Source organism: Hoplias malabaricus, chromosome X1, assembly GCF_029633855.1.
Source record: "Hoplias malabaricus isolate fHopMal1 chromosome X1, fHopMal1.hap1, whole genome shotgun sequence".
NCBI classification, from domain to species: Eukaryota; Metazoa; Chordata; class Actinopteri; order Characiformes; family Erythrinidae; genus Hoplias; species Hoplias malabaricus.
The window spans coordinates 19,358,965-19,374,853 of record NC_089818.1 but is presented as its reverse complement, the minus strand read 5'-3'; the positions used below and the strand labels follow the sequence as shown (position 1 = coordinate 19,374,853).

The window sequence follows — 15,889 nt, the reverse complement described above, 5'->3', positions numbered from 1 at the left end:
GGTGTATTCCTGCCTTGCGCCCAATGATTCCAGGTAGGCTCTGGACCCACCGCGACTCTGAACTGGATAAGGGTTACAGATAATGAATGAATGAATGAAAAGAGAGTGGTCTTCTATAATTGGCTGATCCTGGAGATCAACAACAGCAGCCCTGTTTCATTTCACTTCACAGTACTCTAATAACAAAGCCCACTATATTTGTTATTAACATGTACTGTGTTGTTATTGACTATAACTTTTAATCTGGCTACAGGGAAATTACACAGTTACTTTAACTTGCATGGATCAGTCTAATCCCTTGCAAAATACATTAGAAACAACTCCATTGATAAAAACTAATCCAACTCAAATATGGCTTAATTTGGTCCTTTACAGTATTACTAACTGCTCTGGCATGAGATGTCTCCTTTAATGTCTCTTTGCAGGATCTCCCGTGCAGAGTGACTTCCCACCCTTCATTGCCTGTTCCTCAGAGCTGTCACATTGCATCTACGCACCTGTACAGATCAGTTTTGTGGGTGTACCTGTGATTTAGGTCACCATCTCATTCCTGTGTCCATCCGCCTTGGGAGATCTCTGTGACAGAACCTGGAAAAAGTCAAGAGCAGACATTCTTATTTTTTGGGGGTAAAAAATGAAGAAGAACAAAAAAAAAAAAACCCTCTTAGCCTGAAAAAGGATGTCTGCACTATGTCATCGCCTTTCCATAGCAGACCTGAAACCTGTGAGTTCTAATAGATACACAGTCTGACACATGCATCTGTCATGTTGATGTTCCCTCTATCCGATCAATCACAAATCCACCCAGCACACAGTTCTGGGGTACAAACGAGAACTAAACCCTCAGAACCTGGTTTGTTTAGCAGGCTTTTTCCTGTTCAGTGCATTAGCAGCTCTCTATCCAAACATCATGAAGCAAACTAAGGCCTGGACTTCATCAAACTTAGTAAAAGTAAGCAAGAGATCTTGGAAACTAATGGCACAGTCAGTGTTGAACATGGAATATACACTGAAAATGATTTACCGTTTAACATTCCATGATATAAGACGCTGATATCATTGCAGCTATGACACTAAGGTAACCACAACAAAAAAGCAGATGTTTTAAATTCTATAATAAATACTTTACTTCTAACTTTTTTATTGATCCAAAACAGAATGCTCCTCAACATTTATTTCTGTACTTTCATACAACACACTTATGTCCAGACACATTAGAGAGAAAGAATATATATTTACACAGGAGCCTCAAATTTTTTCCTACAAAAGGTTTGTTGACAACCACTTTTTTTTCAAATTCATAGTTGGAAGGGAAAAAAAAGTAGATAGATTTGTTTTCAAAAATGTCAGCTGTGAAAATGCTGTTAATTTGATGATTCTAGTTAAAAAGTCTTGTTGTTAAGAGCACTACAATTTCTCTATATCATTCTATTAACGGTTCGGTTTGACGTTCCTCTTCCTTAGATATCTAGCTACACTTTATAATAAGTTGCAGTTAAATGCCATCTTGTAAGTATGCTAACACAAAAAGAGATTAAATATACTACCAAGACAAAAGCTGTTGTAAACAATGGTCATCTCGTACTCATTTTGTTGTGTTTATAGTTATTTATTTTGTTGTGTTTATACTTATTTATTGTGTTGTGTTTATACTTATTTATTTTGTTGTGTTTATAATTATTTATTTTGTTGTGTTTATACGTATATTTCACCTCAGGATTTAGCTCAGGATGGGTTTTACCTCAGGATAAATCTCAGGATGATTTTTAGCTAGGCTACTCTTCCCGCCTTTCCGCGTCACTCGGTCGTGCTCGTGTCTGTGCGCGCGCTCGCCCCGCCCTCCCCGCGCGCTCTCGGCACCGAGCGGAGACGAGAGAGCGCGAGGGAGACGCGCTGAAGCGGCGGGAGCGCGTGAGCGAGAGACAGATAGCGAGAGCGATAAAGCGAACGAGAGACAGAGATGACCACACCGTATTGGGTAAGTCCCCTTATAACTTTACACTTTCAGACCCTCCACACTTCAGACGCGTCGAAGAATCGCGTCAACTGAACTTTTGTCGATTAATAAGGCATTAAGGTAGCGTGGGTTCGTTTTTTATTTACCGTGAAAATGGCTCTCAGGCGCCTGTTTTTTACAGTTCACTATTCCGACACCGTTTTATGGCTAAATACATGGAACTGAGACGACGTGGTGTTGGGGTTTATTCGTTTAGACGTTGGTCACTTTCAGACAGCACACATCTAGCTACATCTGTGTTGGCGACTGGGTTGAAGTGGACTTGGATCAACACTGTACATCTTTATTCCAAATATCATAATTCAGCATTACTGATATTGATTAAGCATAATAGATCTTGATTTATCACTTCATTCAATAACTGATCTTGATACAGCTCTGTATATCTAAACATTACAGGTCTTATTTCATCAATATGTCATACAACTGTAAGTATTAACCCTACAGTCTTCAGGAGTTCAGGATTATCTCAATCCAGTACTAATAAAACCTTAATACATATCATTATATATTTTTATATTAATAAAACCTTCCAATGATGATCTACTTTGGATATTAAATCTACTGAAACTAGCCTTAAACCTGTATGGGACACCACATTGGTCAAATTCTTGGATAAGGATCAAGCCAAGTCTTGCAGTGCCAGTGGTAAATTGCTATTGGGAATTCTCTTATATAGAAGCTCGGTCTTACGTCTGGGAAACTGGCCCTGTTGGGCTTAGTGTTATAGACCCTAATTTAGTACTTACTGACTGGATTCCCTGACATGGATTAGTCTAGTCGTAGGCTTATCTGGCCTTTGGAGTTTGGATACAGACTATTCTCTACATTCTAGGAGTAGACTTAGTAGGTCTTAATTCCATGCTGTGGGTCTTAATCCAGCTAGTATTAAGGTTAATAGCCTAGGTCTGATAATACAGCACCTCTGGTCTAAATTCAACATTACTGCAAACCACACTCTTGGACAAGTATCACTGCTGGTGTTTATTCAGCACTGAGCAATTTGCTGTGTGTGGTCCATTCCCATCGGCACAGATAATGTGTTTTGTAAAATGGAAACCATGCACAGTGCTAAAGAATTGACTTAATGAACGTAAACCGTTATAAATATATCGTAATTCCTCAATATTCATCTTAATCTTGGAACCAGAGTTTAGGAAGAGGTGGTGTGATGTGTATTAAGGGCTGTAGTGCTGAGTGCATGTGGAGAACTCGTGGCAACTGCTGGGAATACAAAGGCATGTGTGTGTGTGTGTGTGTGTTGGCGGTGGACTGGATGGGTGCTCAAGATATTAAGAGATTACCATTGAATGTTTCATTGTTTTCTCTATTTTTTTTTCTCATTGCAAGTGGATGGATGGTTAGCCTCGTCATTGTAGTGTGATGAAAGTCTATGAAAGGGGTCAAGCGGACCCTTTCACATGCTTAACCGTCGCCATAAATTACAATGCTGGATAATCTCCATGTGCGCTAACTGCACAGTCCAAAAAACGATGGGATCTAAAGCCCTGCTGAGTAATCTGATGGAGGACTATTGTTTAGCTCCAGCAGGAAATAAAATAAGAAGGCGTTTAATCCCTAGAAATCAGATAGCAGAGTATAACAGGAAGGTGAAATGAAAACCCAGGCCATGCTAAAGCAATGGCAATCGTATTATGGCAGACTGGAATATATACTTAATGCTCTGGGCTTACTCTGATGTCAGCATTCATGTCATGTGGATCCCATTAATCTCAGTGTGCGGTTTTTTAAGGCTTCAGGCCATGGACAGGACCAAAGCAGGACATGGTAATCTGTGTTAAGCAGTTAGTGTTAGCATGGTTTAACCGTTAAATATCAGGCTTATTGTTATTATTATCGGTTGTTAATCTTAAGGCTTATTGTTCTGCCACTGCTGTAGACAGATCTACACTTTATACTCTGCCCATAGTTGAGTTTTTTCAGTGTAATTGGTTTTACTGGTTGAAAAGCTTTGGCAAAGGCTAAAAAACCCACTGAAGAGCAAGACATTTATAAGATACTAGGCTACTGCACTAATATATCTGCATTTTATTCATATTACAGCATGTGTAAACCTGCAGACACAAATGATAGATTGAGTTCCAGATTCATTCGTTCATCATCTATAAGCACTTCATCCTGATCAGGGTCGTGGTGGGTTCAGAGTCTAACCAGAATCATAGGGAGCACGCCCTGGACATTCACCCAGTGGGACTATGGAGGAAACCACCGCAGGCACAATGAGAACACACCAAACAGTGGCCCAAGGTTGGGTTTGAACCCAGGGCCCCAGGACCCTGAAATGTTTTGTGGCAGTGACACCAGCTATATCGCAGGAGGTGTCTCAGGACATGACACTACGTGTAGCGTAACTCAGAGTGCCCCTTTAATCTTAATTTTAAAACGTATGTGTTTTGTTGCGGGCGGCACGGTGGCGCAGCTGGTAGTGTCGCAGTCACGCAGCTCCAGAGTTTATGGGTTCGATTCCCGCTCCAGGTGACAGTCTGTGAGGAGTGTGGTGTGTTCTCCCTGTGTCTGCGTGGGTTTCCTCCGGGTGACTGTCTGTGAGGAGTGTGGTGTGTTCTCCCTGTGTCTGCGTGGGTTTCCTCCGGGTGACTTTATGTGAGGAGTGTGATGTGTTCTCCCTGTGTTTGCATGGGTTTCCTCCGGGTGACTCTGAGGAGTTGGTGTGTTCTCCCTGTGTCTGCGTGGGTTTGCTCCAGGTGACTGTCTGTGAGGAGTGTGGTGTGTTCTCCCTGTGTCTGCGTGGGTTTCCTCCGGGTGACTGTCTGTGAGGAGTGTGGTGTGTTCTCCCTGTGTCTGCGTGGGTTTCCTCCGGGTGACTTTATGTGAGGAGTGTGATGTGTTCTCCCTGTGTTTGCATGGGTTTCCTCCGGGTGACTGTGAGGGGTTGGTGTGTTCTCCCTGTGTCTGCGTGGGTTTGCTCCAGGTGACTGTCTGTGAGGAGTGTGGTGTGTTCTCCCTGTGTCTGCGTGGGTTTCCTCCGGGTGCTCCGGTTTCCTCCCACAGTCCAAAAACACACGTTGGTAGGTGGATTGGCGACTCAAAAGTGTCCGTGTGTGTGAGTGAATGTGTGTGAGTGTGTGTTGCCCTGTGAAGGACTGGCGCCCCCTCCAGGGTGTATTCCCACCTTGTGCCCAATGATTCCAGGTAGGCTCTGGACCCACCGCGACCCTGAACTGGATAAGGGTTACAGATAATGGATGGATGGATGTGTCTGCCAGGATAATAGACAAAAAATTATCAACATTAAAATATATAAAGATAATATAAAAATGAAAATGTCTTTATAAAAATAAAAAATAATCAAAGTAACTGTCTTATGGAAAATGGAGTAAAAATAACCATTTATTGAATATAAACGTCTTCATGTTTTCTGTTCTGCAAGGTTCTGGTTTTGTCTTCATACACTCAGTGATGTTGGGCTCTGGGATAAGGGACAGTTTGTTCATTGTCTGTTTTATTTTCTCAGCTTTTGACTTCTCTTGGCAGCTACGCGTCCTTTCAGACTCATGGCGCTGAACTGTCTGAGCTCACAGTGGAAATATGAACAGAAACAGCTGTGGATTTGTTCAGATCGGAAGGGAGCGTGGAGATTGCTTTTCTCCCCTCTCTCTCGCTCTCTCTCTCTCTCTCTCTCTCTCTCTCCGTCTCGAAGATGAAATCTCATTTTATCTGATGGGGACAGTGTTGGTGCACTACCAGGTCTTTGTAGTGTGTGTAAGGAGCACCATTTTCTCAGAATCATTTAACCATTTTTGGAGACTCCTGTTTTTCACTAACTCTCTTTTGACTTTCCCAATACCTCATGCACGAGCATAATCCTAGTTATTTTAACTGCCTTAATTAATCATTTACAATTAATGGAAATTTTGGCTGGAAATTAAATCTATAAACTGTCAGTCTCTTATCCGTCACTGTGGAGTCAAAAATGTAATTCATGTATTAAAGTTATGTAGTAAGGAACTGCAGCGTAAGTCTATAGGCCCTTGCGGTTTAAAGGGACAGCTAGTGTAAATCAAATGGCCAGGGTCCAGTTTCCCAAAAACATATTAGCGCTAAGAGCATCTAAAGTGAAAAAGGGAATGTTGTACCATTTAAAAATTACATTTGCTCTGAGTCACTTTTTGGGGAACACAGCCCAGTGATTTGTTTCAGACTCAGACACTGAAGCAATAGCCGGACTTCAGCTTCAGCTACCAGCAGCATGCCTCAGCAAAACAGAGAAAGCAACAAAACATCCAGCAAAGTGCCCAACCCTTTCAATTCACACCTTCCCTTACTTCACCCTGTGTTCACACATTAGCCTCTTTGCTAGCTGACAGCACTAAACCCAACCAAACACCGCCTTCCCGCTGACAGCTGTGAGAAAATGTGACCAAAGTAGTGAGTGGTTTAAGTGGCAAGCGCTAAAATCAGTGAAATAGTGCTTTATTTCTGCTGGGTTGTGATGTTCTTTGGTGCTGAAGAAAGCAGAGTAAGTACTGCCAAGTTCTGTTATGACTAGCACTAGAATACTGTGTACATTCGAGGAAAAAAAAGTACTCATTAAACTATAATGCATTTGAACTGTCCATGCTCCAGCCACAAATGTGTTCATTACTAGCATCTGCGGCAAGTTTGGGCAGGCTGTGCAGAACAGTGGGAAAATACCTGTCAGCATAATAAAACAGTTTGGCACAAATTTTAGCCTTAAAAACCTCTACATGTTTAATCAGTTGGTCTCAATTCTCCAATAATTTCAGCTCATTTGTGCTCGTGCTTTATTGAGAGGAAACCTGCAGCCACAGCTGCCATGTGCAGACAGTAAAAGACACTCATAAATTATTAGAAAAACGTGTTATCGTCAAAGAAATATCACTTTTGGTTCCATAAAGAGCCTTTCAATGGATGATGCTGTAAATGGCATGGGTCTGAAAGGACGTGTAGCTGTAAAAACGCCTTGGCCGACAGCCCAGACCTCAGCATCACTGAATCATTTCGGGAATGTTTGCATTGTGTTTGAAATTAGCGACAAAGAAAAATACGGGAAACATGTTCATCGTCAGCTCCTAACATCTTTGTATACCCAGTAAACATTTAGCCGTTGATTCAACGTTGAAATAACGTAATGACTGCCGTCTAATCAACGTTCTCTTAAGGTTGAAAATGAAAGTTGAAAAGACGACTATTAGACGTATTTGGGACGTCCACTGACGTTATCGATTGGTCACCACTTAACTAACTTATTAAGATGGATTTTGGACCACACTACTTTTAGACCTATTTTGAACGTCCAGGGACGGTCCTTGTTTACTGGGTAGTTTTCTGTAAGATTTATTTTTCACATTTTGTCTGTCACTTAAGAATGAATAATTTGTGATTGACGGCTGTTTGGCGTTTGTGGTTTAGCACACGACAGCAGATGATTTTCCAGTGAAATGAGGCCCAAAACACACATACGTAGAGGATAAAGCCTCACACCTGTCATGTCAAGTGAAGCCTGATTTCACCTTCCTTCCTCTGTCATTTAACCCAGACTCAGCGCTTTTTATGATTTTTCTGACTGAAACGTCCATCCACTTGTGTATTTTTGTAATTACTAACTTAATTTGTTGAAAATAAACAGAATTGACAAAGTTGGGTTATCTTACCAATATTATCACATTTTTGTTACGAACGTCAGAAGCCTACCACGTTTACAGCATAAAACTGGCTTTTTCTGAGAACAAATTGAAAGCTCTCTTAGACCCTCAGAGTGTCAGTCTATACCCCAGAGTTCAAGAGAGTTCCAGTTTCCTCATTAAAGAAACTCAAATAAGAGTAGACTCAGGCGGAAATATGGTTTGCTCTTGCTGTCATTTCTAAATATGCAGCGTTTGGCTGAAAGCACAGGCGTTCCTATATTAAAATTACCATGAACAACGAGCATGGACAAGTAAAAATGGGTCGGGAGGCCGAACAGAACAGCACACACACAGGCGCTTATTAAATCTTTGACTTGCGGACTCCGAATGCACCGCATGAGAAAACAGCATCATTCCGAGGAGTCAGGATGTTCCTGATCAATAGACAGATTGATAGAGACTTCATTTCTTCAGTAATTCATTATTAATGAGTACTTCATTAATCCCAGAGGGAAACGGTGTCATTACAGCAGCAGACAAGGCTTTAACAATCACAAGAACAGAGGGATCAGCACAGCACAGAGCAAAACACAACAAGTAAAATAAAAACACGGATGCAGATTGGTGGTACATTGTTCTGTAAACCTTTTCCAGCACGTTGTGAAATCTGATGGTGGTGAACAGGAAGGATTCTGGTCTGTGAAGTCTTCTGAATGGGAATGTGCTCTGATGCTTGACTCCGTGTCGGTGTGAGGTGTGAGATGTTGTCCATAATGCACACATTTTAACCACCATCTTGTTGTTCATCATTAAGTCTGGGTTCCATCTTCAGGCCATAGACACCTTTCCTAATCAGGGCTCAGCTCAAAGGCTACTGTGAAGCTTAGTGTATATTGTAATGTGTGCTAAGTAATGAGTGTGAGGTTTAATTTCCATGTAAGGATCAAGTCTTTTAACACCTGAACCATAGCTGTGAGGTTTAAATATGTTTTAAAGAGAATTCCACCATTTTCCATATATTTGGATGAGACGTAAAAGTCAATAAGCTTTGTTTCTTGTGCCATTCATTCATTCATTGTCTGTAACCCTTATCCAGTTCAGGGTCGCAGTGGGTCCAGAGCCTACCTGGAATCATTGGGTGCAACGCGGGAATACACCCTGGAGGGGGCGCCAGTCCTTCGCAGGGCAACACACACACTCACACCTACGGACACTTTTGAGTCGTCAATCCACCTACCAACGTGTGTTTTTGGACTGTGGGAGGAAACCGGAGCACCCGGAGGAAACCCACGCAGACACAGGGAGAACACACCACACTCCTCACAGACAGTCACCCGGAGGAAACCCACACAGACACAGGGAGAACACACCACACTCCTCACAGACAGTCACCCGGAGGAAACCCACGCGGACACAGGGAGAACACACCACACTCCTCACAGACAGTCACCCGGAGGAAACCCACGCAGACACAGGGAGAACACACCACACTCCTCACAGACAGTCACCCGGAGCGGGAATCGAACCCATAATCTGAACCTGAACTGTACACAGTTGTGACAACAGGAAGCAGATATCAAAAGCATTTAAAGCCTTTTAAAGCTACCAGGTAAGTAACAAAAAGGTTAATGCTCTCCCTTGGCATTGAGAACAGCATAAAATAAATAAATAAATAGCATAACAAATAAATAGCTTTATTTCCAAATCCAAGGTGCTGAGTAATGTGTATTCCTGTTCATAGTATTCTTTGTGACACAAATAACAGACAAGTTAGATCATGTTCATCACATTGGAGCCAAACAGACACCAGCCCTGAGAAACTACAGTTTGAAAAACAGAGGTAGGTGCACCTTAGCCTCTGCAATCCAGCTTCTGAAGCATATAGTGAGTCTTCTGTCTGACATTTCTTTGAAGGGGGCTATGGGTGAAGACCATGAGAGAGCAGAAAGCCCTGTGAGGTTTGTAAGTCTTGGGAGCAGGGAACGGTGCTTATGGATTCAGTGCTCTTTGAGAACATCCTTGACTATATGTGTACCACGCGTGGGAGTGTGTTCGTATTGTTTTTTGGCCTCCATGCTTTCACACACATTAGGCCTGAGGAGAGGCTTGTCCTTTTGAGAGAGGCGAGAGGCTGCTCTTCACAGACGGAGGTGTGCGGTCCACCGAAATATCACCCAATGATGCAGCCAACTCTTAAACGCTCCGAAGACCAGGATTGTGGGGTTGAGAGTGCTCATTCAAGCCCTTTGAAGAAGGCATATGGACTATGTGTGTGTGTCTGTGTGGAATAGCGAGTGTATGGGGGAGTATGTGTGTGTTTGTGTTTGGGTGGTATTGTTCTTTGGATATTGCTTTGCAGAAAGAGCGTGAAAGAGACAGAGAGAGTGAGAGAGATTGATACTGTTCAGTGTACTTGACAAAATCAGTACTTGACATCTCACGTATACTTGCCAAAATCACCAGAGTTACATAAAATCAAACAAATTTACATATTTATGCATAGGAACTAAACTAAAGTTGTTCCCTCACTAAATTGACTGTAAAATCTATCTATCTATTGGGTCTGTAGCTGGGCAGTTCAACAGTAGTATGATATCCCATAATATTCAAATATTGTAGCATTGCAGAAGTGTTAGGCTAAATCTATGCTAACTTGTAAAATACTGTGGTAACATTTGCTCAAAAAGCTCCTTCATATTCGAATCATCTTCTAAACTGTTGTCAGAGGAGCATTAATTAGCTCTGGAACTGAATCTGTGTGAAAAATGTAGCATCCGGTGTTAAGTAGTACATTTATGCTCTGTTGGTTGTGTTAGCGTCGTTAGCTAGCTGATAGATCCACAGACCACAGGATGTTTTTTCAGTTCTAACTAGATGCCAGTGGAAACAACAGACTAAACAGGTGATGTGGCCATTAGCTAGAATCAACATGTTTTGTGGTTTGTAGAGTTAGCTGTAGGTGCTTCTGCTAGCTTAACTAGAAGGCTAATGGCTAATTAATTCTTGGCACATATAGAGAATAAAACAAAAATCTGAGGTGGAGTGGAAATGGTTTTAAAATGTGAGTAAGTGCATATAGTGTACCCTTAATTGTTTTATTAGTAGTGCCATATCTCTTGCCCATGTTGATATAAAACTATAACATATACCCAATGTTTTGCCTGTGAAACTTACAATAAAGGCCTTTTTGCTTCCTTCTCCATATTTTCCCACCTCATGGACAAAAGGAACAAGTCTCAGAAGGAAATAGACTTCACTAAGATGCACAAAAATGAGCTAAAATGTGACCATCTCCAACTGTGGCTTAGAAAGCAGCTGTATAGCACAAAAGCTCAAACAAGCAAAGAAGCTTGAGCTAATGCTGCTGAACATACCCCACGATGCTATGTACTGACATACAGTCCTTAGTAGTTGATTATGAATATGAGTGCGTGTTTTGCTTGTTGATATTTATGTTGAAAAGACTCTTTTTGAAGGTTCCTCACCCCTGGGTCTGTTGTGGCGCTCCAGGAGGGGTTTCGGCCAGTACAGTCAAGCTCACATTCCCAACAGACTGTCATTCTAAGGCCCTGACATTTCCAAAAAACCAGTGTGCCACGGCAGCTGTGCCCAAAGACATTTAGGAGATGAATTATTCATGAAACCTTCACTCTAAGCCACACATAATTATGAATGATTAGGCAAATGGATCACCTACTGGCAAAGTCAGGGGTGAATTGTACATTATTCAGGGCAATTAAGCAATGGCGTCTTCGCAAAGTAGTCGGTTTATTGATTGGAGTGTGTATGCGATGAGGCGGTTTGGGAATGTGTCATGTGTCAATGTGCTACCTGCCATAAACCATGACAAATAGAGACTTCTAGGGAAACATCAAGGGAGGGAGCGTTGTGCAAGTAATTGTGTAACAAATCTAAATGATGATTTATTTCATACATTATTAATGCTAAAAATCCCAATTACTGCACGTTGTTTACATTTAGTCGTATTGCCATTGATTCGTAATGCGAATGAAGCTTACTGCTTATCTAATGAGTGCACGCATTGAGTAAACTCACGTATTTCCATTGATTTTTCTCTGATTGACTCTGAAAAGTCAAGCCATGCAATGTACTTAACGTTAATTTTAATGAATAATCCCATCCACAGTATTATTTTGTTATGATTACGCAATCCAAAATGGATCCAGTTGTACTGTAAAGCTATTAAGCACCATCTGTACGTTGAATAATCCCTTGAGTGGGGGAGGGTAGATTGTACAAATGAAATGGCAAATGAGCATCATCAGGGTCAACGCTGTCACAACACATAAATGCGATTTCTGATTCGAAGCATCTTGTATATGTATAGGTTTCAGTCCCTGTCTGTTTAAATTTCAGCACGTGTCATGACAGCACTGGTGACATTTCAAGCACTGCAAGTGACTGGAACAGAATGTGCATTTCTGTCACCGTTCCACTATTAAGGATTCTAATAAAGGCGGCAGGCCCTTTGATGGAGAATGCTGAGGATTTGATGGAGGTTTATGCTGTCATCGTTTGTTCTCTTTGCATGAGTCTTTTTTTTATTCTCCTCTTAACTCTTCAAAACATCTTCCAATTCCATCAAACACAAGGTGAGAACAGGGTAAATAACCACTCAGCCTCTGGAGGAAACTATCTTTGCAGACACTTTATTCCATTTATCCTTTTGTCAGTACTTAAGAATTAGGTTTGGTAGCTGCTGACTGACACAACACAACACAACACACATGGCTCTGTGAGTAAGACTTAATCTGTGTTCTTTAAACTTACCTATTTCTGTCCCCACTGCAGGGTGATTAAAAACTCCGTCCTCCAGCAGGCGTGATGATAGCCACAGGCGGCCTCCTGAGGATCTCCCGGCGCCAGGATTCTCTTCGCGCCAAGAACCGAGCAGAGAACAAGAGAAGGAGGAAAGCCAGGAAAAAGAGAAAGAATGACGTGGTGGTGGTTAAGGGCAAGCTGAACCTGTGCTCGGTCTCCGGGATGGCAGCAGCGTTTGGAGTACTTGTCTTGATCGTGGGCATAGCCATGGCTGTCCTGGGCTACTGGCCCAAACAGAAACTTGCCCGTCCTGTAAAACAGCCAGGCAATTTGGACAAAATCTCTCAACAGGGTTCCAACTTCACAAGCAATAATAAGCTGTCGAATGACAGTGATGCTAAGCCCGTTTCTCCTGCTTCCCGACACGTAGGGTTCTTTGAAGGCTTCTTCTCCAATTACCAGTACTCGGACAACTTAAAAGTGTTTGGGCCACTGGTCATGGGCATTGGCATCTTCCTCTTCATCTGTGCCAACGCTGTACTCCATGAGAATCGGGACAAAAAGACCAAGATTATCAACCTGAGGGACATCTACTCTACTGTTATAGACATCCACAGCCTGCGGTCCAAAGACTGTTCTCCTTTCAATGGGCTGCTGAGTTGTGCGCAGTCCAAGGCCAGCGACAAACCAGCCATGTACGGTGCACACATGCCTTCCAGAGGCTCCTGGCCTTCCACCATGTCATGTAAAGGCCTGGACTTCAGGAGACCATCCTGTGCAAGGAAATGCAGTTGGTCAAGGGAGAGGCAGTCGTTCACTGACACAATATACAGCATTTACAGGGACCAGGCCAGGTTTGAGGAGCCAGGGCCTACTCCCAAAGAGTGGGAGACCCGCTCCATAGTCGCCTCCTCGGTCAACACTTTCACTTTACCTGTGATCAAGCTCAACAACCATGAAATGGAGGGCAGAGAAAGAGACTCTGCTGGGGACGAAGTGCCCTGCAGCCCAAAGAAGGACCTGCAGTCTTCAAGTCAGAGCTCTGAAGAGCTGATCAGCACTTCTGTGCAAACTAAAGCAGTAGTGTCAAGGGCAGCCTTGTCAGTATCCCAGGATTCCAAACTCTCGGGTGAAGTAACGTTGGGATCCAGAGAGCATCAGCAGCAGCAGCTGCTGGAGCCTAGCCCTGGAGTCAGAGTCCTGGGGTCCCACCTGTCCCTGAATGCCCTTTCTGACCTGGGTGCCGGACATCACGAAGAAAGGTCGCGGAGATTCAGCTGTCCCAGGCTGGACCGCTCGGGCAGTAAGGGCTACATCAAATTAGCCGAGCTGGGAGGGGACTCGTTCGAGGCCCAGGACGGGGCACCGGAAACTGGACCCGGAGAGGCAGCAGTGCAGACGAAGGGACGTGTCATGAGTGCACAGACTCTCCCCTGTAACCCTCTCACACAACTTCATACAGATGCTATGCCATCAAACTCTCGCACGAGTGAAGCAGACATGGAGCCAAAGGCAAATCTCTGAGGGACAGATGGAGCGTCTAGCTCAGCCATGACAGCAAGATGTAGTGTTTCACAGTTCGGGCTTTAGAATCCTTCAGCCATTCTCGTGTGGTGTCAGGGTGTGGACAGTATCGTCAGTGAGCCTGTAGCATATCTAAGTGACATTTTTGATAAGGTTTGTACAGAACTTAACACAATTAAGTACATCTAAGTATATTTGAATAAGAAGTATAAGACTGGAGCCTCAGGCGAGAGTCTGAGGAGGTGAGGCTGCAGTCAGTAGATTACTCCAAGAGTAGAAAAGAGTTGTTCTTGTGCCTTTCGATGATCTGTTATATGCTCTTCTGTCTTACACTGGAGTAGTGTTGCCTGTTGAGTACTTTTTATCTGTAACAATTAATGAAGAATTAATCATTCATGAGCAGTTTAGTCTATTGATGTTTTCCTGGGCGTTCCACCAACTTCTATTGCACAAATGACACTCTCGCTGTTTGAATGGAATATGTCTTGAGGTCCTCGAAAAAAAAAAGGGTTATTATCTTACTTTCATGTTTTCCTTTTGATGTACAGCCTATAATTATGCAACCTCATGTGTTTTAGCATTTCACACTTGGTACGTGGATATTGTTGTATAATCAAACAGCAATAAGTGCTAGAGCTGAATTCTCAGGTGTCACCTGGCTTGCAAACAAGTGAAGGCCATAAATGAAAACATTTAGCTTTTTCTTATAGAAAACTTTGTGTTTTGCTTTGGGATTTTAAGTGTACATCCTAACAATGTCACACACTGTCACTGACCAAGGGGTAAGAGTTTAAACAATAAACAAAAATGGGATTCATATTTATTTCCATTTTTTATTTTTATTATTTTAACAATATTGTTTTTTCTTTAGATGTTCTATTCTCACACACATGCACTTTATACCCATGCTCAAGTCTGTGCTGACACCTGGGGGTAATGAGAGGTACTACAACTACACACTAGTTCGGAATCCCAAATGGCTCCCTAGTGTTTATGTAGTGCACTATGTAGGTCATGAAGTGATAGCTTCTGCATCCAAATGGTGTATTGTGTGTCTAACAGCAAGACATTTATATTCCTGCACAACAGTTAGTGCAGTATTTAGTCATGGAAGCCCAGGTTTAATGTTCTGTAGACTGCACTGTTTAGGGAATAGGGGGCTATTTGAGATTCAGTCGTCGTCCTTTTGATTAACTGTGGAATTTAAGGAGCTAAGCATATCCCCTGCACTACTTTTTCAGTCAGCTCTTATAACATTAATCAGAGTAGTTTTGGAAATTTAATAGACATTAAATACGCGTAGAAGTTTCTAGACTCGCCCTATAATCGATTAACTCAGCTACTTTAAAGTGCGGTTCAGGATGTGAGGACACGGTTTCATTTGCACATGTACAGTTTGTAAAAGCGATCAGGACCAAGCATAGACTATAGAAGGAAAGAAATCCCCCTCATCACTGGGCTGTGAAGCAGGGGAAATCCTCCTTCTTTCGAGCTCCAGACAGTACTTTGAGTAGTGTTTGTGATCCAAAAGTAACCTGTGCCTGACTTTGACATGAAAGAAGGGTGAATGTAGAATGCAGTCTTTGGTGTAGTGTTCCAAAATGCAGTGTAAAACCTTTCCATAAGTTGTTGCTGCAGTGAACGTGCCTGTTAATGACCTTAATTTCAGAGGAAAGTTTGGATAAGAAAGTCTATAGATACTTTTGGACACATCGTCAAATTGTGCATTTTTGTTAAAATAAGCACTTTCACTGGTTAAAGTCTAAGCACCACTTAATGGACCTCCATGAATATTTCAGTTTATTGTAGTTACTGACAGATATAAGTATGAATTAAAATGAAAATAGCAGCTTAATTTGTTTTAAAACTGACAATTTTATTAAATGGACGGAAAAACCCGAGCTCGCTACGGAAATTCTTGAACGCAACCGTGACGTCA

At 42.4% G+C, this 15,889-nt stretch overlaps 1 protein-coding gene across 1 annotated transcript; it reads left to right on the top strand.

Annotated features, from left to right (window-relative positions):
* Positions 1 to 1,825: 1,825 nt before the first annotated feature.
* On the top strand, positions 1,826 to 14,727 carry LOC136675939 (transmembrane protein 200C-like). Its single transcript, XM_066652757.1, has 2 exons — positions 1,826 to 1,978; positions 12,457 to 14,727. The coding sequence occupies exon 2, from the start codon at positions 12,490 to 12,492 to the stop codon at positions 13,948 to 13,950; it is 1,461 nt and encodes a 486-aa protein (XP_066508854.1). The 5' UTR covers positions 1,826 to 1,978; positions 12,457 to 12,489; the 3' UTR covers positions 13,951 to 14,727.
* Positions 14,728 to 15,889: the final 1,162 nt, after the last annotated feature.

What these genes read in the sequence shown, in the direction of transcription:
- LOC136675939 (XM_066652757.1), top strand. Translation starts at nt 12,490, where the DNA reads ATGATAGCCACAGGCGGCCTCCTGAGGATCTCCCGGCGCCAGGATTCT.